The sequence below is a fragment of the Carassius auratus genome, chromosome 32 (assembly GCF_003368295.1).
Source record: "Carassius auratus strain Wakin chromosome 32, ASM336829v1, whole genome shotgun sequence".
NCBI lineage: Eukaryota > Metazoa > Chordata > Actinopteri > Cypriniformes > Cyprinidae > Carassius > Carassius auratus.
This window is the reverse complement of record NC_039274.1, coordinates 34,262,161-34,285,559: the sequence shown is the minus strand read 5'-3', so window position 1 is coordinate 34,285,559 and position 23,399 is coordinate 34,262,161. Positions and strand designations below refer to the sequence as shown.

Sequence of the window (23,399 nt, the reverse complement as noted above, 5' to 3'; positions counted from 1 at the left end):
TACTTTATGAAGCAGCACACAAACAACACACAACAGCACATTACACAGTACAGTTCTAGGTTTTTCAACCCCCAAAACCAATTAGCTCCAGCTAGGTTTTTCTATTTATTTAAAGTTTTCTACCAAATATATTTAAATGTGTATATAGCTGTGTTTGATTATTTCCACAGACTCACAGTCTTATATTTCCCATCAGTTAGTAATTTTGATTAAATAAATCGGCCACTAGTCTCACGGCCTTAGCGATATGACTCTTTACTACTGAATGGGTCTCATGAAGGCAGCAAAAAAGTAATAGAAATGTAACATATTTTGGTTTAAGTGGAAAATGCACTTTACCAATTCTGAGTCTATGCCTTTAGATAATTTCATAATCACACAACTGTAATCCATCATCGCCTACAGAAGACATTTGTCACATTTTAATTCAGAAAATTAAGGTTGTGCAAGTGGACGAATGAGGTCTCTAAAATTATTGATGCATGAAAAAAAAATAGATATTATCTTTTCAGAAATAGTTTATACTTTCAAACATTTCACATTACTTCGACTTTCCAGAGCACTTTCTTCATCCTCTTCAGAACATTAGAATCTCAAGGCCACCATCTTCCACTAAATATCAGTGTTCATTTGTATAGGATAGCAATAGCAAGTACAGTTATTTGTTTACGCTCTGGGTTAATCTTTAAAGGGGAAATTTGTGATGACCCATACCCTGGTGTTCACGTCTACACAAATGTATCCTCTGTAATACTAATAGAGGTTGAATTCATTAATCCACTAGGTATCATGAACTAAAAATGAACGACCAGTTCTACAGGATTTATCGTAATTTATCCATACTGTATACATATTGAGATGTTAGAGATGTTAAAAGAACGTTAGCCAAGACGAATGCTTTAAAAATTATTCATTGTTAGTTTATGATACCTAATGTTAACAAATTAAACCTTATTGTAAGGTGTTATTAAATTCTCATCAAAACATTACTGAAGCTCCATTAAAAGAGATACTGTAACTCTGTCAGTGGCTTTGATCCATACTATTGACCAGCAGTCCTGTTTATAGTACCAACATTTTACACTTACAAAGTGCCATCCAAAAAGCTCCCAAACTCATGGTCAAGCCTACATCCGACATTGGAGGGATAGTTCACCCAAAACAGTCAAGGTCATTTAAAGCTGCAGTAGGTAACTTTTGTAAATATATATTTTTTACATATTTGTTAAACCTGTCATTATGTCCTGACAGTAGAAAATGAGACAGATAATCTGTGAAAAAAATCAAGCTCCTCTGGCTCCTCCCAGTGGTCCTATTGCCATTTGCAGTTACAGACCGCTCCTGGTAAGAAACAACCAATCAGAGCTGCGGTCCGTAACTTTGTTTGTGTTCAAAATGTAGAAAAATTTATATAATAAGCGAGTACACCATGAATCCATTTTCCAAACCGTGTTTTTAGCTTGTCCTGAATCACTAGGGTGCACCTATAATAAGTGTTTATATTCAGACTATTTTAGATTGCTTCGGGGGTACCGCGGCGGAGTAACCCAGTACCTTTGTGATTCTTCATAAACATAAACAGAGAGAAGTAGTTCCGGCTACGATGTTCTTCCGAAAGACGCAAGCAGTTCTGTTTATTAACCGCTAGAGCGTCAAAAGTTCCCTACCGCAGCTTTAAGAAAAATCAGCTAAAATTCTTAATTTACTCACTCTGATATTGTTCCAAATCTGTAAGACTTTGGTTTAAGTCCCTCCATGGAAAGTCCAGGTGATTAAAACATTGAAGGTCAGAAAGTCATTATCAAATGTCATATGAATTTAACGGTTTAAAATGTTTGATATATGGATTCGTCTTTTTTGATCTTTGAAGATTTGATTACCTGGACACACAGTGGAGGGACAGAAATCTCTCAGGTTTTATTTAAATATGTGTTTTGCAGATTAACTGCAAGTATTGTGGGATTTAAACAAATAAAGGGTGAGTAAATGATGATAGAATTTTCATTTTTGAGTGAACTATCCCTTTATCTGCTGCCACTGTCTAAAGTCTGACCAATGAAGGCATCTTTGTCTGATTGCAGCATGAGGTCTTACTTGTCACAGTCTCTGTGAACATTCTTTGAGTGTAGATATTATATTTAAATGATAGAAAATTACAATTGGGTGACGGCAGCATTCAAAGAGCTATACATACCTTTTTTTTTTTTATCCGACTACAAAGTAGTGCTGCAGAGAACAATTTCACAATAACTAGAGCTGAAACATACACAGTTTTCTCCTCTTGGCATGGTATTAGGAAATCCAAGGCTTTGGCTATGTAGATAATAGTAATTTCATTTTGATTTCATGGTACCATGATATTAATGCTAGAGATGTCCCACTCATAGACTACAGACTGCACTGAGTAGACAGAGAAGGGTGCTTACACACTCATTTATCGATGAGATGCCCACCCATCCAGCGCAGCTTGCAGGCCAGCCAGCGCCTAAGGGGGCAAAAATATTCGTAGTGGAACTGCTGGAATTCGGGTGTTCTCCGGATGTCCCTAAGAAAGGCCAAGTCCAGCTCAGACTCTGTTAGCACAATAAGAAGTATAAGGAGGGCAAAGAGTAGAGCCAGGGTCACTAAGAAAAGACGTGCCAAACTACAGATGAACTCATTCACCCTTGCCTCTGGGCCATGTTGGATAGGCCGAGACTTCTCCAGTTGAGAACGCTTCCCTTTGGGTTTAACACCCTGTGGCCGTGCCTGCTTTTGAGTACACAGTTCTGTTCCTCCTTCCTCTTGATTGCTGCGGGGGCCGTTTGTGTGGCGAACCTGAGCCTGGTCTGAGGGGTCGTTGGACACTGGTGTAGAGAGCACGCTGTCAGAGGGACTGTAAGAGTCCTCGGAAAATTCAGCCGTTCTGGTTCTGTTTCCTCTTTCGGCTCCATTTCCACGGGAGTGTAGGAATGAGTTTCCATCGGAGACCGATCGGACAGGCGTGGAATGGCCACTGTCACGCAAGGACTCCAAACCTGAAATAGAGTGAGAATATTTAGTGATTGTGCTTCATGCATTATGTTGATGTGCTGTCGGGTTTGTGTGCCATTCAGAATTTGAGTTGAGGTAGCGGTCAGGATGCAGAATTTGCAATTATACATTTGAATTATTATGAAGATAAATTAACTGCAATCATTGTCATTTTTAGCTAGAAAAGGAGGGATTGACAAGAATCAAGGCTTGTCAATGTGACAATGTCTAAAAGGTGAGAATCGTAATGGTCTTACGCACTAATTTCAATTAAATTATGTTCTTTTGAAATTTCTATTCTTTGATAAATCCTCAAAATACATCATGGTTTTAACAAAGATGTAAAACGGTTTATTCATTTAGTTTTTATTTGTATTTATTTATGTGTTTATTTTTAGCAACAAATCAGCACATTACAATGATATTACAATGTATTTCCCTTACAGGAATACATTACATTTTAAAATACACTAAAATAGAAAACAGTTATTTTGAATAGTAATATTTTTTCACAATATTACTGTTTATTTTATTTTTTTATCAAATAAATATTGATCAAATATGATATTGACAGAACAGGGGGGAACACTTTCAATATCCCACAATGCCATAACCGGTTACATTTCTCTGTACTGTACACTACACCATACTTCTAACTAACCACATCAAAACATCGGAAAATATTATAGCTCCACCCGCAATCCATAAAAGCTACACACCGTGCTAACAATGGTTGCACTCTATATGCTGTGCACCTTCAAATGCAGTCACAATAAAATAAGTTGAACGTCCAGCTGTTCCAAACAACCAGGAACTTTACCTTCAGTGCTGGTGGGTTGAACACCAAGTCTAGATGAAGCTCCGGAGGAAGTGGAGGAGCTGGGCAAAGAAGGGAAGAGAGGCAGAGCCCCTAGTGCTCTCCCTAATAGTCTAGGTCCCATCGTCAACACCCGTACCATCACATCTCGGTAACAGTAGTTGATCATCCGCAGATGAACGTTCACCTTTGTCTTAATCCGTATGAGACACTTCACCATGGTTTCAGAATGTAGCTGCTAACATGTGTGAAGATCTCAGCCCCTGCATAAATATATCACCACTAGACCCTTTTTCTTCCTCTATCCTCCTGGACAAAAACAACATAACACAATGTTGTGTGTGTGTTTATAAAAGTGAGCGTGAGAAAGCGAGAACACCCTAAAGCCTTAAAGCTCCATAAGTACCCGTATGCCCAAAAGCCCAGTTGCCCTGCATGCTCCAACCCCCTCAAACCCATCATAGGCTGTAACAAAGGAGCACATACACAACACACACTCATTCTGACACAAATCACATGACATACAAGGACAGGCTCTCTATGTATAGACACTGTAATAATAGCACTGTTGTTCCTTATAGTTGGACAACTTTGTCAGTCTGTTGTCAGTTGTCTCTGTATTTACTTGTGTATGACACAGATTGTCACGCCACATGTAGGGCATGTGAAGCCTTTTCTGTTAGCATTTACATTTACTACATTTACTGTACTTTAGTATAGTAAATGCTTTTAGTATAGTAAATGCTTTTTACAAGCACATTGTGTCTGCTGTACTTTAGAGCTTGTCTTAATGTACAGATCAGGTACTAGAATAAAACTAACCTTGAATTCAAAATATATCCCACATATACAGTGCCCTCACACACAGACAAACACAACCTAAATGGCATTTGGCAGTGTCAGTAAAGTGACTGGAACAGCTGAACGTCTGGTCACATTGTGCACAATGAGAGCGGCTCTCATGTTACAAAGAACAGTAGAGAGAGATGGAGTGTTGTGTATTCCTATCCCTGTCAAGAGCACTCTTTTCTTAAGTGTTATCTCTGGGGTCTGCAAGAGTTTTTAAAAGAAATGTGAAGCACTGATCTTAGCATTTATAAGCACCAAGTTACATTAGAATGAATTCTGAAGGATCATGTAAAACTGAAGACTGGAGTAATGACTGCTGAAAATTCAGCTTTGCATCATAGGTATAAATTGCATTAAAAAAAAAAAAAAAAATATATATATATATAAATATATATATATATATATATATATATATATATATATATATATATATATATATTTTTTTTATTGTAATAATATTAAATAAATATTAAATTGCAATAATAATAATACAATTTCACAATATTACTGTCATGAATCCTTTCCATAGACTTCCGTCCGATTGCCACCAGAGGTCACTCATCCACCATATGGACTCTTGCACCACACTGTTACACTATACCCTGGACTACATTTCCCATCATTCATTACACTGATTGCACACAGCTGTCACCAGTCTCCTGCTCAACTGAAAGCGATTCACCCACTATATAACACTCAGATCCTGCTCAAGTCACCGAGTATTGTTTTAGCATTTATCACTCTCATAGTGGTAGCTACATTACAGAGCCAGTTCAGTTTTCAGCCTTAGTTCTTAGTCTAGTCTTGTGATTACCTGTTTCCTGATTCCTGCCTGTGTACCTGGTTTATCTCTATTTATCGACCACACTTGTTAGGATCACTCTCTTGCCTTGCCCTCTATATATCTGTTCGCCATTGTCTGACCCTTGCCTGTTTTGTGACCATACCTATAAATAAAAGCTTTGCACATGGATCCACATGCTTCATCTGGTTACTCCGTTACAATTACAGTTTTACTGTATTTTTAGGCCCAATAAATACAGTCCTAGTGAACATAAGAGACATCTTTCAAAAACATTAAGAAATCTAACCAAGCCCAGACTTTTGAACAGTGGATTTTCACCTATTTGTGTGCGTTTCAAGTTAAATGAAATGTTTTTGAACAAACACTGCACCCTAAATTGTAATTTTACAATGAAAAAAAGTATTTATATTTATTTATAATATTTATTAAAATATTGGCAACAAGGAGGGTGGACATAAAAGCCTTCTGCACGTTATAGGTCAGTAAGCAAATAATAATGAATCCAAGAATAAAACTCCAAGAATTGGAAGAATAAACCAAACCAAAAATTTCCAGGAGGCTTTTATTATATAGTCACCCCATGAGAGGAAAAACAACATCATATCACCAGATGGAAGCATTTCAATGCTTATGGACCAACATATCTTACCTTGAGTTGCATTGAATTCTGAAGACACAGTGCACAACTTTATTTTTCTAGTCAAAAATCTGCTTGCTACCTCAATTCAATATCAATTCCGTTTTTGTTCATAGAAATGGGTAGTATATGCTAAAGTTGGTGTGTGTATGTGTGTGTGTGTGTGTGTGTGTGTGTGTGTGTGTGTGTGTGTGTGTGTGTGTGTGTGTGTGCACGGTTTTGACAATACTTGTGAGATCCAACAGTCCTCACTCAGCATGTCCTCAGTTATATAGTGAAATCAGTTGAACACCAACTAGTGAGCCAGACCTCAATAATTAAAATTGCATATAAATGAGCTCAATCATGCTTCTATGATGGGTATGTTTAGGGTTATGTCCAGTTAAAGACTAAAAAAATATCATTACCTTATATGAAACAATGCAAGTCTGTGCTAAAAGACTGTGAAACTGAAACACATGTGTGTCTTTGCTTATAGGCACATTGTCTTACCCTCCATGATGGAAATATGCACTGCTCTCCTTCGTGTTCGGGGAACGCTACTCTGTCGTGGGCCATGAGTGATGGAGGGACAACTCCTACTGGGGACCATCCCAGACCTAAACACACACAAAAGAAATGTCAATTGAAATACTGTCAGGTACTGTTATATTTAAACTTTCAAAGAAACAAGACAGTATTCAGAAGACTCACCTGTGGATTTCTGGAGGCTCTCGTCTGATTTTGGCACTCTGTTCCATCACTTCCTTGGCAACTTTACCACTTTAAGATAAAATAAGTATCGAAAATATGACCAATGCTTACAGCTAATCCATTAATTAGCATATATTCAAAACACAGAGCTAAGTAAGCAGAATTGAAAAACCCATGGGGTTGACTTAATAACCACCAGAGCAGATAATATTCACCTATATCTAAAGCGGCTCCCTTTGAAGAAAAGATTACTACTGGATACAGTGCGAACTTGACTTGATTTCTCAAACCTGAAAGAAACAAAGAAAACGAGAGAGACATTTAAATAAATAATTGTGTCACTTTAAACTATTACGGTACTTCTATTAAAACAAATTGGGAATGTTGATATATTAAAATAATTAACCACGATTCATTCTATGATTCTAGAAGATTCAAGATTCTGATTTGTAATGTTCTATCGATAAAAAAATAATAATAATAGTTTTTGATGGAGAATAATATGATTCCGGTTTACATCTTGATTTTTTGTGTATTTTGTGAGCAGTTGAGCAAAGTTAACTGTTTTTGAATTTACTGAACTTTATGTTATACTGTGGACCACTTGGAAGTTTGTTGAGCCCAGTTACAAAAGTCAGTTCCAAAAAAAAAAAAAAAATAATGAAAATTAGATTTGTCTTTCCATGATTACCACTTGGTTAATTGAGAGTTGGCCAAACTAGTTCTTAATACAGTCTTAACAGTGGATTTTTTTATGCAACTGGCTTAGAACAACTGGCCTTATCTAATACACATACTGTATTTTTCGGACTATAAGCCGCACCTGAGTATAAGTCGCATCGGTCCAAAAATACGTCATGACGAGGAAAAAAACATATATAAGCCTAACTGGACTATAAGTCGCATTTATTTAGAACCAAGAACCAAGAGAAAACATTCCCATCTACAGCAGCAAGAGGGCGCCCTATGTCTTCAGTGTAGACTACAGGAGCAGTGAGCAGCATAGAGCGCCCTCTCGCTGCTGGAGACGGTAATGTTTTCTCTTGGTTCATTTCTCTTGGTTCATGTCAAATTAATTTTGATAAATAAGTCGCACCTGACTATAAGTCGCAGGACCAGCCAAACTATGAAAAAAAGTGTGACTTATAGTCCTGAAAATACGGTATATAGTATAAGAAGTCTATGTCCATGTTTGAGTTTAATGTCAAGAAGGTCATATGAACTTACTGGTAGAAAGCTTGGTTTTCCACCCCACACTTCCATAGATGCTTGCAGGCATCGGGTGTTGGAGCAAAGTAAGTCAAGATGATCTTCTGATCCTTAGTAAAGGTCACCGGGGGTCAGTGAGTGTTATTTACTTTTGACAATTTGATCTTCAGCATTACATGGAGCTGCCTTGATTTCACCTACCTCTTGATGAGTTGCATAAATATGAAATGTCTTTCCTTCAAACTTCAGTTTGGTCACCTCATTCCTGTACAATATGACAAAACACTGTTAGATTAAACAAACATTTTGATCTTGACTGCTAAGCAAATACGAGAGATAAATTTCTCCTCTCTCACCATCTGAGGAAATGAATCCTCCTGTTTCCCTGTAGTACCACAAAGCCAAATGGGGTAAATGAGAGAAATGCTGTGTTGCCAGACACATCCTATGATGAAAAAAAAATACTGTTTGTTTTCACTTCTTTATGAATTAAAAAATTAACAGACTACTTTCAGTTAGGAAACTTCTGTTGTACTCTGAAATGATTTCCTGGATATGGGCAGCTGATAAGTTTGGCTGCTGACCTTGCTTGGGTGTGGATCAACCCCGTATGTTTCAAGAGTCTGAGCTTTCCTTAAGAAATTCATCTCAGCTGTCTCAGGACTCTGGCCTCTGTAGGAAATGAACAGACTAGTTAATCTGCTGCATTTGTTCTGAGAGATACATTTCATGAGTTACATTTAATCTCTCCATGACAAACCCAGCATCCCTTTAAAAAGAGTTACATTCTGCATGTGACAGGCCAATTGAACGTAAGCTTACATCAGCTCAGCTTTGTGGATCTCAGCAATGCGGCGCTCCAGGCGCTCAGAATGCTTGGGGAAAAACTGAAACTTAGAGCTGTAACCCTCCGGATGCTTCCCCGGGTCATAATCTCCAATCTCAGCTAAAATAATAAGAGGGAGAATTAAACAAAACCAGTTCCATCTTGTCTTACAGTAGCGACATTTAAATACATCAAATCCATAATTCAACAAATACTGTTAAAAGAATGGCTGCTGTGACTGTGTGATTTGCAGTTACCCTGCAGAATAAATGCGGCCAACGTGGCAGCATCTGAACTTTTGCACAGGAGACGGCCATGATACAAATCTCTTTTAATCTGTAGGAAGACCAGGTATCTGAAAATGACACAGAGGACATATTAAACTGTCACTTTGCTGATCATACATACTTCAGAGAACTGTATAAGTATGTATGCAATTCCATATAGTTCTTTCTTAATGCTCAACTAAATATATACATTTTGAACAAAAATGGACTACGCAATGATCCGTACCTAGTGATCTCTTCTTTAAGAGTTGCAGGGTCTGGAGGATAGAATTTAACACGCAAACACATAGTGTAGGGAGGCTGGGCTAGGACATAAAACATTCACATAGATATAATTAAGCAGTCAATAAACCTTTAGACATTTATGAGGGATGTCAACGAGGGATATGAATGCAAAGATTATTTTTTTCAAAACATATGTAAGTAATATTTTTTTCACAGTATGACTTACTTCTCATTTGTTTGGTAATTGCCTTGCTAAACTCCAGCCAATGCTGAAACAACAAAATCGAAAATAAATAATGTCTATAATGCAGATAAGAGATTCTAGTTTAACACATTGTTATGACCAGAATTTGTCTACTGATGACTGTTCACCACGTTACATATCTATTGTGTCACACTTTGCAGCTCTTCATCTGAATATGCATGTGATCATTGGGTGTCCTGCTTCAAGCGCATGCACAAACATTAACATTGATACATTCATCAGGAATGGTTAATTAGGTCAGAGCTAGAATATGTATTAGCATGACCCTTAGTGGGATAGATGCAATAATTACATTGATGCGACAGGGAACAGGCTGATATATACAGTCTGATCAGTTGATTGTACTGTCTGAAAGTCTACTTTTTCACAGTCTGTTTTGTTGACAGGATTTAAAAAATATATTTTCAATGCTTTGTCAGTTGAATAATCCACAAGTGTTGTACACTACTAACAACCCATAATATATCTATACTAGGAACTCACCCGTTGCTTGTCTGGGTCCACAAATCTGATGCCAAAGTAGTCTTTCTCCAGCAGGTTTAGATGCTGACAGACCTGCTCAAACAGCCATTGACCTTTTGCATCCCTCTGGAACAGAGAGACACAGGAATCAACGTGACAATGCTTACACACACTCCCTGGGATCACATTTATATGTACAGTGCCCTCCATAAGTATTGGAACAGTAAAGATAAAATTGCTTTCTCTGCTGCGGAGTCAAGACATTTGCAAATATGATTCAAAGATGAATATGCGAAAAATCAGTATCTGATTTTAACAGTACTTAAGTATTTTACAGATACTGAATGTAGGCTCAAAGAAGCATTAGTTTTCAACACCTAAGAGACATGTCAGTGAAAAACAAGAAACAGTAAATTTGTTAGGAAGGCAATCACTATTATTTTCTGAAATCATAATAAAACTGAACACCTCACAACTCCAACAAATCAAGGTCAACACATAGCCTCCATCTGTTAAAAACACCCAAGTCTCACTTAAGTTCAAGTGCTCATCAATAAACCAATATCCTTCAAAATGGTCTCTTCAGTAAACTGATAAATATAATAAGTTTAATTAAAATGAAAAGGTCAAAGCCTTTTTGCAATGGATGTGCTGGTTTCGGCTTCATTGCCGGCTGCAGTAATGTACTCATCTCACATAAAACACCAGAGATTGACAACTTTCTGATAATGCATTCACATCCACATAAAAAAGCCATATTGACAAGTTTAGTAAGTAAGGCAAACACACAAGATACAGGCTTCTGTAGCAAAAATAAACTGCTGCAGAAAAAGTTAGGTGCCATGCAAAATGTAATGTGTAATTACAACACTCATTTCAAATGTAGTGGAATAAAGAGTACAGATACTCATTCAAAAGTGTAGTGAAGAGAGAAAAGGTTGCTAATATCTTTGATACTCAAAAAAACTACAAAGCAGCCAAAAAGACACTCAAGTAAAATCACTGTAAAAAATGACTGTAAAAAACTGTCAAAATGCTACAGTACAAACCTGTTAAATGGTTAACGGTAATTTCCTTTAAACTTTACAGGGGAAAAAATTTTATTATGTTCCCAGAATTCTCTGCGTTGCATTTCAAATTTTGTTTGAATTTGATGTTTTTTTCTTTGAAATAACTATGTTTCTTCTTTTTTTTTCTTCTTATCTGTTATATTTATTGCATATTTCAGTTTAATGAGTCTCACCTTGATGGTGTTGAGTGCTTGTGTGAATGACACCGTGCACCTTCTACATATCTTATTATTTAAAAGCTGCTTGTGACGGGCTTTGTTTCATCACGTGACTTTCTCATCACCACCTGCTTTTGGTGGTTACCAGTGTATTACAAAGGTACAAAACAGATTTCAGTAGTTCAATAAGTTGGTATATTAATATTATATCAGTTAAATTATGGTAGTAAACTGTAAATTTAAGGTAAAACCATTAACTGTTACTGTTTTTTTATGGTATAAAACCGCTAAACCAAAACCAGTGTTACCGTATTTTGTATATTTTGTATATTTTACGGAATATTTTTTACAGTGCAATAACTAATTACATCTAATATTTCAATCAAATACTTTACACAAATACATTACACCACTATATATATATATATATATATATATATACACACAGAGTGGCTTAAAAAAAATATTTTTATACCCAAATATATTTTGTTGATGTGTAATCTCCTATATTTTATATTGTAGGATTTAAGCAAGGTATACAGCAGATATATAGCACCAAATTTGACAACACAGCACAAAAGATCATAATGAGTGAACGATATTCATATTCCCCCCTCTATTTCTAATAGTTACTTTAATGTTAACCAAATTCACTCTGCTGATGTCTAACCTGCTATTTATTTCCTGTTATAAACTGTTTTAGATATAGAGCATTGTCACTGAATCTGACAGCACATCTTAGAGGTTACCGAAACCTGTTACCCGCTCCCTTTGACACGTCATGGCTTTAATGTTACCAAAATTCTTTCTGGTGATGTCTAACCTGTTTTATATCCTCTTTAATGTGTGAACATTGGGTCATCAAATCCAAGACAGAAAGAAAAAACAGCATTAGATGTTACCAAAATCCGTAACTCCCCTCTGTTTTAGACACAATGGCTTTAATGCTAACCAAATTCACTCTAGTGCTGTCTAACCTCCAACATTTTGTATTTTGGAAAGCATTTTTGCCTGATATGAACAGCTCCATATAAACAGCAGGGTCACTGAATCTGACAACATGTATAATTTAATAAAAGTTACCAAAAACTTTTACTCCCATTCAGAAATTCTTTCTGGTAATTTTGGTCTTATGTGAAAAGCTTCTGATATACAGCTGGGTCGCCGAATCTGACAACACAGTATTAAAGGTTACTGAAATCAGTTATCACATAGTGGATTTAATGTTACCCGGATTCTTTCTGGTGATGTCTAACCTCCTTTATATTAAAGCCTAGAAAGCATTTTGTCTGATATTTGTCTTGCTACAGATTGATATACAGTACAGTACAGCAGGGTCACTAAATCGCACATAATAAGTTACCGAAATCTGTCACCACGTTTTTTTTTTCACACACAATGGCTATAATGTTATTTAAAATTAACACAATTTTTTGCCTGATGTAAAAAGCTGCAGATATACAGCAAGGTCACAGAAATCTGTTACCTCCCTCTATTTCACACATAATGAATTTAATTTTTCCAATTATCTTAATGTTAACAATTATCCGTGTATTATATCTTAGAAAACATTTTTGTCTGATGTGAACAGCATTAGGTATGCAGCAGGGTCACAGAATCCGACAACATTAGAAGTTACCAAAACTTACTTTTATTGAACTGGTGCTCTGCTGTGCCAAGAGACATTTCAAAACATTTCACCGAATACTTTGGCTGCACAGAACTTTTTATGTCCTATATGTGTCATATTTATGTATGATAATCAGCACAGTTCTCAGTAGGTGGGACAGTTTTAAACCATTAATAAATAAACTTGGATAAATGAGAAAGAAAAAAGTGGGATGTGCTTGATATTAAATAGAAATATTAAAAGTGCAATAAGCCACGAAAGAGAAATGAATCTGCTATTGACAGGATGTTTTTCGGGACATGGAAACACATACTGTGGCCTTTGTCTTCTGTTACGTGACACAAAAATAAACCAGAAAGTCTACAGAAGAAAAAAAAAACAAATAAATTAAACAGAAAAGAAAAGAAAAGAGACACAAGACAAAAAATTAAATTAATAGCAATAAAATAATTTTCTTCAGATTCAAGAATCAAAATACTTGGTATGTATGTGGTATGTGCGAGGGCATACTTGTGCAAAGAATTTCTCCATAAACTTGAACAATGTATCATAGTTTTGTTATTGAATAACATTAAAGATTTTCTAAATGATTCCATTTCCATTTTAATACTAAAACTTAAGAACTTAAGAATACTTTTTTTTCTGTAGTTGTGATATTTATAATGCATAATATAGAAATTCACAACATACTCGAACATTTTGGTTCTGTGTTTAGGAGCTTATAATATCTTTTAGAGACAGCATATAATTAACATTTCTTGGGGCAAATAAAATACTTTTTCTCATCTGCCTTGGCCTCATTTTTCTCTCTTCAGACACAAAAAAGAAAGGAACACAAATGTTATGTTTATCTGAATTAATCTTTGCTTATAAGTATGGTTGATCTTCGAAGGTCAGCAGCAATGATACTGGTTAAAAAAAATATAATTATATACATAAAGGATATTTGTTTTATTATTTAACATGTTTGCATCATATCCTGAATTTGCATTTTATGGTTTTTATTCATTTTGAGGAATGCAGAATCTTTTTTGTTATGTATGAGTAATTTATGAGTAAATACATGTTGAGATTTAGTCCAGAACTACAGTAACATCATGTTCACACAACGCCTCTGCATTTACTCCTGATAACTCTCCACATGAGGTCAGGAGAGCTCTCAGTCTATACTTGGGAAAACAAAGTAACTGGCATGACTTATTTTAAAAAAAGTAACTCAGATAATTTCTTGTGAAATTATTAAAAAGTAATGCATTACTTTACTAGTTACTTGAAAAAAGTAATCTGATTCCGTAATTCGCATTACTTGTAATGCGTTATCCCCCAACACTGCTTTTATGCAAACACATGAGCACCTCCCACAGAGTTAGTTTAAAGTGTTTTTTTTTATTATTTCTACATTATCTTAAGAGTTTTTCCTAACATTATAATACCATTCATTTTTTTAAATATATAATTTAAGGAAGAAACCAATCTGATGTATAGTTGACTTTTGAGGCTTAGTACTAGAGAAGTGTTTTCAGCTTGTTTATTTTCATATACAAATACATCATTCAGTTGTTGTTTTTATGCCAGGATAATTAGTTAACAAAAAGTTTTTGTCAATCTTTAATTATTAGAACATAATATTAGTAGAAACAGCTAAATCAATTTCTTTTGATTCAATTAACTCCATTTTGAGGCAACCAGTTTATTTATTTTAAGTTAAACCAACAAATAACTTGTTTTTACACTGTATATATTCATTTATTCAAACCCATTTATACAGTAAAAAGAATGTTAGAAATGTGTACAATGTACTTTATTTACTGTATATTTTTAGTGTGCTGTAAGATATACTGTATAAGCCTGAAGAAAAACATAAATATAATAAAGTAACTGTCATTAATCAAATGATTACAGACTAAGGAGAATAAAACAGAAATATTAATCGATCTGTTATAGTACTTTATTATAAGCATCTGGTGTTATTATTTATATAAATTTTCATATTTAATTTTGTACCTTTTTCTCAGATTTCTTTTTCATTGATCCCCTAGCACCCACTTTAGGCCCCCTTAAGTCTGAAAACCCCTGGTCTTAACCACAAGCAGGTTTGATGATGCATTATGGTGAAAATGAAAGCTGAATAGATGAATAGATACATCTGATCATGATTGGCGATATATACAGAGTAACCAAATATGATGCATTCTAACCTATAACTGTTGGCCACATTTTTCTTGGCACACTTTGGCCGACTTAGTACCATTTGGCTATTGTTTAAGTTGACATTTATATATAAATATACTTTTTATATTTAATAGATATCTATATATTTGTTATATTAAGGTTAAATTGCTGATCACACTGGATCACAATATTGCTGTTAGTCGAATGCATCTCTTTAAACATCATTGCTGAATGAAGTATTTTGTTACAGTGGTGAACAGATTTATACATCAAGCCCAGGCGTTGGCAATAATTAATTACAGCGGCAGTCAGAGGACATTTAAAGAGAGAGGGTATGAGCATGTGGTCTGACTTCTGCTTAAGTTCCAGCATAATGTCGAGAGCTTAATATTTCAGAATCTCTCCGGAGACATCAGAGCTCAATCAAATATTAACATTCACACAGCACTTTCAAGGCCTCTTAGAAAGCTTTAGAGCTGTGTGATAAAGGAAAGTCAGATTTTAAAATAATTATTATCTGCAAAAAGCAGTTCAGCAAAGTGAAGGATCAGGGTCAAAGGGTGTAAACAGACAGATGTAAACTAGAAGACTGGCTTATCAGACATAAGGTAGAGTATTTGCCCAGTTCAGCACATGCAAGTACGACTCATGGGTGGTGTGAAAAACACCAGGAGAGTTTATACACAGTAACAGGAAAATCAGACAGGTATTTTGTTTATTGCTTTATAAGGGTCCTCATGATTGGAAGGGAGGCAGAGTTCATGTCAGAAACTACAAGCAATGTCTGACACTAGGCCTCTCAGTTTGTTCTCAGATCTTTGTTCACTCTTTTTAAATATTCAGATCAGCTCCATATCAGCATCACAAACAATATGAATAAATTATGCCTTTCAAGTCATGAGACGGGAAACCTAGTGAGATGTAAAGGTGAGATTTGTGTGTTTGTTTACGTATGTGTGTGCGTGTGTGAGAGAATGAGAGAGGTCTATAAATTGTTAATAAATGGTTCTTAATCACTGATAACAAAATATAGTAGTGTAAAGAGATGACTATTCTTAATGAAAACTCTCCCTCTCTCTTGCTCTCATACACACTTTACATGTTAAATAATTCATATGCAAACCCCCAAACATTCCACATCATGATTTAGACAGCTGCACTGGACCATGTATCAAAATCTTGGAATTATTCCATATGGCCAATATATACTCAGCAGCATATTCCTCCAACTTCCCAGAATGCATCAGGTGAGTATAAAATGAGAAACCAGTGTCAGTTCACCTACATACTTGTAACCTTATACAGATGTCTATTTAGTCCTTTAAAGTCTATCATTCTTTTGGTGTTTAAAGGGTTAATAGCATGGTAATAATCACTACATGCATTTATTTTATGAAAAAGAGCAACATCTTCTAAACATTTTTTTCCACAGCAGAAAGCAAGCCAAATGAGATGAGATGAGTAAATTATGGTAAATTTAAAAATGTATAGTATTTAAAAACATGTTCACCTATATGGGATGAATTCAGTCATATCAGTAGTTTAAATAAAATATTTTATTTTACAGAAGGCAAGACATATCAGGTGGGCCAAGTATTTCCACAATGGCACTGGTAACAGTCTAATGTGATCAATGCAACCAGAACAAGAACTCACCTCTTCAATTACAAATAATAATAATAATTATTAAATTATTCACACAAAGTTTTCATTGCTTTTAAGTAAAATCCCATGAAAATTTTTGACAAGGCTTTAGGCAACTTATATATAATTGCATCCTGTTGTATTGAATCAAATTTTCCATCAAAGTATAAATCAATCCTGACCTGATCTGATAGTTGCATAGCTTGAAGATCATCTTACAGGCAGCATTTGAGCAGGAGCAAAATAGTGCCAACAATTTGATATTCACCTGAGGACCTAAGTAAATCAGTGAGGTTTCACCAAAAAAAAAAAAAAATCAATCTTGTGTTATCCTTTCACATTTCACCATACTGGCAAGCGCACTAAATTGTGGGGGACAAGAGACCACGATTATCTAATTCTTGGTTTGTTGTTTGTCTTGTAACATTAGTTCAAGACCAGAGGTGGGTAGAGTACCCAAAAACTTTACTCAAGTAAAAGTAAAAGTAATTCTAGAAATATTTACTCAAGTAAAAGTAAAAGTACTAGTCTTGAATAGTTACTTGAGTAAGAGTAAAAGAGTATCGGATAAAAAATCTACTCAAGTAGTTAGTTACTAGTTACTTTGGGTCATATATACGGAGCCTTTTTTTATATAGATATATAGACAAAAAATGTATGTAATGTATGTGTGTGTGTATAAATGTATATATTTCACCAGCCTTTAATCCAATTTATGTAATTTATTATAAAACCCTGTCTGTTTATTTAAGTAACAAATATAGGTATCATGCCATAACATATTTTTAATACGACTGACTTTATTTTAAATGTGAATTTAACATTGAAAGTTAATGTGATATAAATATTGCTACTAATCTTTCATTGTTCAGAAAGAGAGCAAATAACATTTACATTATTAAACATAATTTTCACTGACAGTCTAGATTTCATTCACTCTCAGAAACTACCATTAAAATCACTGAAACTGTTAACACTGTGAAATCAATATCTTAATTATAGATTCGTACACACATCTGCACTTTGTTGTTTCTGACGAGAGAATTCGGCAGAAAGAGGTATTCAGTAAGTGAGCGAGTGAAGGAAGCACCGGCATTTCAGCGATGACTCATCGGAACACCTCTGATTGGCCATTGCATTCAAAAGCTCAACAGAACCGTGTGTGATTGGTTAATGCGCAGTGCTGTAAAAACGCGTCTGCCTCTGGCTCAGCGCCAGCAAGCGATCACAGATCTGAATTTAGCAGCTGATGATATGACTTGCTGAACGTACTCGCACTGGTGTGATTGTATTAAAATTAATAAAATCTTAATCGGCTATTCTTTGTCTTTTGGAAGCTGCATTCAACCTGTTATAAGCCACACACGTACAACAAACTAATGTCACAGTGGTATCGTGTTTTGTAATCGAATGTAGCCCAAGTTATTACCTGTTAAACAGTAGACAGCACACGCGTTCATCTAATAAGGATCTCCATCGCAAGCAAATAATAGCCTTTGCAGAGCTTTCAATTCAGTGCAGTTCCATAGCCCCGTTTTCAACGCTGCTAATATTCTTAAACGTTACAACTCTGCGTGAACCGCGTCAGACGCTCAGCGCGTGCGGCAGGGAACTGAACGACTCAATCAAACTGATTCATGAACCAATTCACTCGTTTGCCAATTGGTTTGATCAAGCCTTTGAACAGAGTTGACTCAAAAGAATGAATCATTCGCGAATGGGCATCGCTCATTGTCCAGAGAAAAGTAGACGGCGCGTTTGGAATAAACTGAAGCATTTATTGCATTAAGATAAAGTAACGAGAGGGGCGTCGCCCACAGTAACGAAGTAAAAGTACAGATTTTTCCCAAAAAATGTACTCAAGTAAGAGTATAAAGTACCCATCTTTAAATATACTCCGAAAAGTATTCGTTACCCCGAAAAATTACTCAAGTAAATGTAACGAAGTAAATGTAACTCGTTACTACCCACCTCTGTTCAAGACAGGAACAAAGTCGGAAAGACATGCACTGTCACTGCTGCAGGGAGTGTGAGAAGACGACTTGGAAAATGAGAGTTGGCACTCGAACAATACCTTTACATTGTATAACAATCAAAGAGGTTTAAATTTGCAAGACTTCATGCTGGTGTGTCATTATATAGTAACCATGCAAGATGTAGTATTATAAGTAGCTGAATTTAATCCACAATTATGTATTTGACAGATTTTAATTATACATTTTATTCAGTTCATGTATTTCCTGGGAATTGAATCCTTGACCTTGGTGTTGTGCTATGCTCTACTGTTAGAGCTGCAGGAATTTGCATTGAATATTTTAAATAAGGCTCTTTTAATCTTTTAATGAACTCTGCACATGCCAATATAACATGAATGCAATCGTTTTTGTTATTTTATCATGAACAGAATTAATTTTGTCATACTTTTTACTCTCTTTCTTTTGTTTATGGTCATGTGTTGATTTCAAGTGACTGACTGAGGAGTTGATTTGATGAGGCAAAGAAACAAGCCATACCCCACGGTCATTTACAATTTACACAGCAGGTTGAGTTCATAATAGCCTTCCATTTAAATTACTACTCTTCAGCACAATAACTGCTTGAGTAAATGTATATGTGTGTGTGTATATATACTATTTATTTATTTATTGTATTTGTAATGGCACTAAGTTCTTGTTCATGTTGCACTGGCAGTCACATTGGACTGACATAGATATTAGCTCAGCTTAAAATTACTTGGCCCTCCTGAAACATTGTATATGCTTAATAATTACTGTGGAAAATAAATATCCAGATTCTTAGAGGAATTGTGCACTTCATTGATAACTGTCTGCTTTTGTGTTGTGAATGAGAATGAGGGTCTGCTGATAACTGGCTTAGGGGAGAGTTGAGGATTATTTTCAATTCAGAAGTGAGAGATAAAGAATGATACAAGCCCTGCAATAAATAACCATTACTCCAATGCACAGATTGTGTACAGCACAACCCCCCCACCCCAAACACCATCTGGGAGGAAAAGAAGTGAAAAATATAATACCAGTTTTCATTCTACAAAGGACTTGATTGAAGTTTTGGTAACACTTTAGAATAAGGTTCCATTAGTTAATGTTAGTTAACTACTTTCGTTAACATGAACTAAGCAAGAACAATCCTTCTACAGCATTTATAAGTCTTAGTTCATGTTAATTTCAACATTTACTAATGCATTATTTAAATCAAAAGTTGTGCTTGTTAACATTAGTTAATGCACTGTGAATTACCATGAACTAACAATGAATAACTATATTTTCATTAACTAACATTAACGAAGATGAATAAATACAGTAATAAATGTATTATTCATTGTTTGTTCATGTTAATTAATACATTAACTAACATTAACTAATGGAACCTTATTCTAAAGTGTTACCAAAGTTTTTGATACATGTTTTGATAGAAAAAAAGAACAACTGCAAATCATCATGCATGCAGCTGTGAGATATGAAGGAAAAGGAGCCACTGCAAACCAAGTAAGATGTGCCTTCTTTGAGGACATGCCTTCATCAACTGCTACCTTCTTATCAAGTTAATTATGATTCTGAAATGCTAATTAGAAACATCCAGCCCAGATAGGATAAGTCAACAATGTGAGATGAGGCTTATATAACATTTTATTATCTGAAACGAAACATTTTATTGTCTGAATAGCTGGCATCTTTTGTTGGAGTGGCGTGTAGTATGTGGCCAAACATTAAGCAGTGAAATCTGCCTGAAAGGCAATCACTGAACTACACAAATAATGAAGGTATATGTGTGAGAGTCTCAGATAGCTGGTCTCTAGATGTGTGATTGCCAGGAGTCAAACACCGTCAGCAGTCTCTCAAAACAGAGAGGCCATATTTCACTAATAAGCATTTCATCACTAACCAAACTCCACTGTCCTGATCAATCAGTTACAGAGGACGATGCCAAGAGAGACTCAGAAAGGAAAGAACAGGAGAAGACTATCTCTATTTGCAATATACTGTACACCCGCCATGTTTGAATGGATCCTGTGTTAAAGACAGTTATGTGCGTGTGCACAAGTGTGCTCATATCCTATCTGATGAGAGCAGGAGCAGCTGGGAAGCAATGATGGAATCAGTCTGTTGCCATGGAGACCACAGCATCACACAAAATTCCAAGGACAATGGAATGTCACAATAATCTAAGGTTGATATTCCCAGACAGACAACAGACATGACTTCACACAACTAATGCCCTGAATAAAGACAATCAGCAAATGCACTGTTCAGAGGCAATGTTTCATGTGGTGAAAGCCCTTGTGAATATAACTATACACAGAACACTTACGAAATTTCAAACCAGTGAACTTCTTGCCTTTGAAAATTATGATATATTTTGTTCCATTTGGCAAGAATTCAGCCTCAACTAAGCTCTGCATATCCTCACAAAATCCAGTAACTCGCTGATGTAACCATGATAAACTGTTGCACCAAAATGTTGTTTCATAGAAAATGACCCTACTGATATTTCCTTATATGTATTTAATTGACTCTTTAGTCCATAAAAGTATGGCCCATTAAACTGTTAATATGAAGGAATTTTCTATATTGATTTACATAGGTTTTTCGCCAGTAGTTTGAATTACACATACACTCTGTTGTGGTTTCGGGTTAAAGAAAATGTCAACGCATTAATGGATAGTGTCCTGGCAGAAAATTACTAGTACTTTTTCTTTATTGTTTTCTTTTGTTCTTCTTTTATTTTGTGAACCTGGTAAATTATACACAAATTATCCACCCTTGTATTGTATGTAGCCTATGTTGTAAAGATACAAGGAAGTTTTAGAAAGGCTGTTATTTACAAGTAGTTATGAACTTAATTTGTTTAACAAATTAGCCCAAAATGCATGTCAGTTTTGTCATTTTTGCTCTCAGTCAAAGTGAAATATCCACATTAAATGAAGATCTGATTTTAACTATCAGACTGTAACTGCCAGAGCAGCTTCTACTTCAGCACAACAATATTGCATATAGGATTCTGCAATTTTTTCAGCAGCTATTGCTGATCCTGAACATCTGTGAATATTTGGCCCAGGAGGAAGCTCATTAATAAAAACATGCCTAACACTGAAATAGCACCTGAGACTTTTTTATTGCTTTTGCTTTTCAAACTCAACTATGTAGAGACAAAAAAGGGAAAAAACGGAACCACTGTTCTTTTTGGCAACTCATCCTATGATTTTGATGTTTGTCCCAAACCTTCCTTTTAATTGTTCAAATATAATTAATTGTTCTGCAATAATACATAATGACGCAGTCCAATACAAGTCATTAATGACATTCTAATCAACAGTTTTACAAATAATTTCATATTTCATGCAGGCTTTTGGGCTGCATTACGCAAATATGAACAAATGTCTCTGAATGCATAAAGAAAGAGTGTAGGAATGTGTCTATATCTTTTGAATTGCACAATGATGTGGCTTGAACAGTAGTAATAACTATGTGTGGCCAAATCAGAAGCACAGCAGCTTTACAGTACTGTGTCACCATTACAGTATTGCACGTAGGCTACTACAATCTTTCAGCAGTTGTTATCGTGCATAGTTCGCCCCGAGAGGCAATTTAATGTATGAAACCTTTCCAGTGTCTCTCCCACTGAATGTGACTCAGGTCTCTCGGGCTGGTGACAGGTGACCCGCTGCTCTCTGAAGGAAACAGACGGGTCACCAAACTAATTCACTCATCATGTAAGCCAACGGAAATTTCCTAACACGTTAATTAGTCATTACGCATTGCAGCCCTTGTGCAGTGTCCAGATTCGGACAGATGCTCGCGGATTTTCCCGCTTGAATGCGCAGCATCAGCAGCGCGAGCATTAGGACACGTGTGTCGGGGGATCACCCGCTTGTGATGATGAAAACATGTTAATACTGACCTGAACCGTGCAAGTGTATTCCGAGTCGTCCAGCAGTCGCACCGTACAGTTAAATTCCCTGTCAAGACTCCGATCGCTGCCACTCATCAGTCGGCTCAACATATTGGGCAGTCAGTATACAGACGCACGAGCGTTTAGGACGAGCGCAACATGTCACTCACTGCAGACATGCCAGAAAGACCCTTCTCGGTGATCAGAAGCCCTTTTGAGTCATTGCTCCCCATCACTATCCTTTGGACTGGACGGTATGGTCTCCTCTGCCGTTGCTGGGTTTATGCCAGCGTTGGAGGTAGTCCAATGCACTGAATAGACTCAGGCACAACAGCCCATCCATATTCATGCATTATTTCTGGGGAGGGCTGAGGCGGAATGTATTCATAAACTAGAAGCCAGCGAGAGCCGATGTTCATAACTGTTTAGATGGAGATAGATTTGTTTTCTGGAGAAACATTAGCACTTAAAAAAAAAAAAAAAAATACAAGAAATCAGAGGAAAAACACTATGATAGCACACAACGTTGAGAAAATAAAGCTGTGTTAAAATATATTTTACATGATTGTTGATGTCAACAGTTATGCGGGTCTTGTGCAAAACAGGTCTTTTGATTTATTTAAATATATAATATAAATATACAATATTTATTGAAATATTGATATATTTAAATAAATCTTTAAGAAATACAGTGTATAATAGTATCCCATGTTGGTGAATGACCTATT

The 23,399-nt window shown here is 35.7% G+C and overlaps 1 protein-coding gene across 1 annotated transcript; it reads right to left on the bottom strand.

Moving 5' to 3' along the window:
* Positions 1-1,561: 1,561 nt before the first annotated feature.
* On the bottom strand, positions 1,562-23,032 carry LOC113052289 (FERM domain-containing protein 5-like). Its single transcript, XM_026216718.1, has 14 exons — positions 22,681-23,032; positions 10,109-10,213; positions 9,587-9,629; positions 9,362-9,440; positions 9,106-9,203; positions 8,845-8,968; positions 8,607-8,694; positions 8,379-8,467; positions 8,224-8,287; positions 8,041-8,132; positions 7,029-7,103; positions 6,814-6,882; positions 6,613-6,719; positions 1,562-3,017 (listed from the first exon to the last, which is right to left on the bottom strand). Exons 1-14 carry the CDS (start codon positions 22,780-22,782, stop codon positions 2,431-2,433), a joined length of 1,722 nt encoding a protein of 573 aa, XP_026072503.1. The 5' UTR covers positions 22,783-23,032; the 3' UTR covers positions 1,562-2,430.
* Between the last annotated feature and the right edge of the window lie 367 nt (positions 23,033-23,399).

Coding starts and splice junctions, on each gene's coding strand:
- LOC113052289 (XM_026216718.1), bottom strand. CDS start 22,782: ATGTTGAGCCGACTGATGAGTGGCAGCGATCGGAGTCTTGACAGGGAA. Junction 8,133..8,223: donor TTTATGCAACTCATCAAGAG/GTAGGTGAAATC, acceptor ACCTTTACTAAG/GATCAGAAGATCATCTTGAC. Junction 6,883..7,028: donor GGGAGCCGCTTTAGATATAG/GTGAATATTATC, acceptor TTTATCTTAAAG/TGGTAAAGTTGCCAAGGAAG.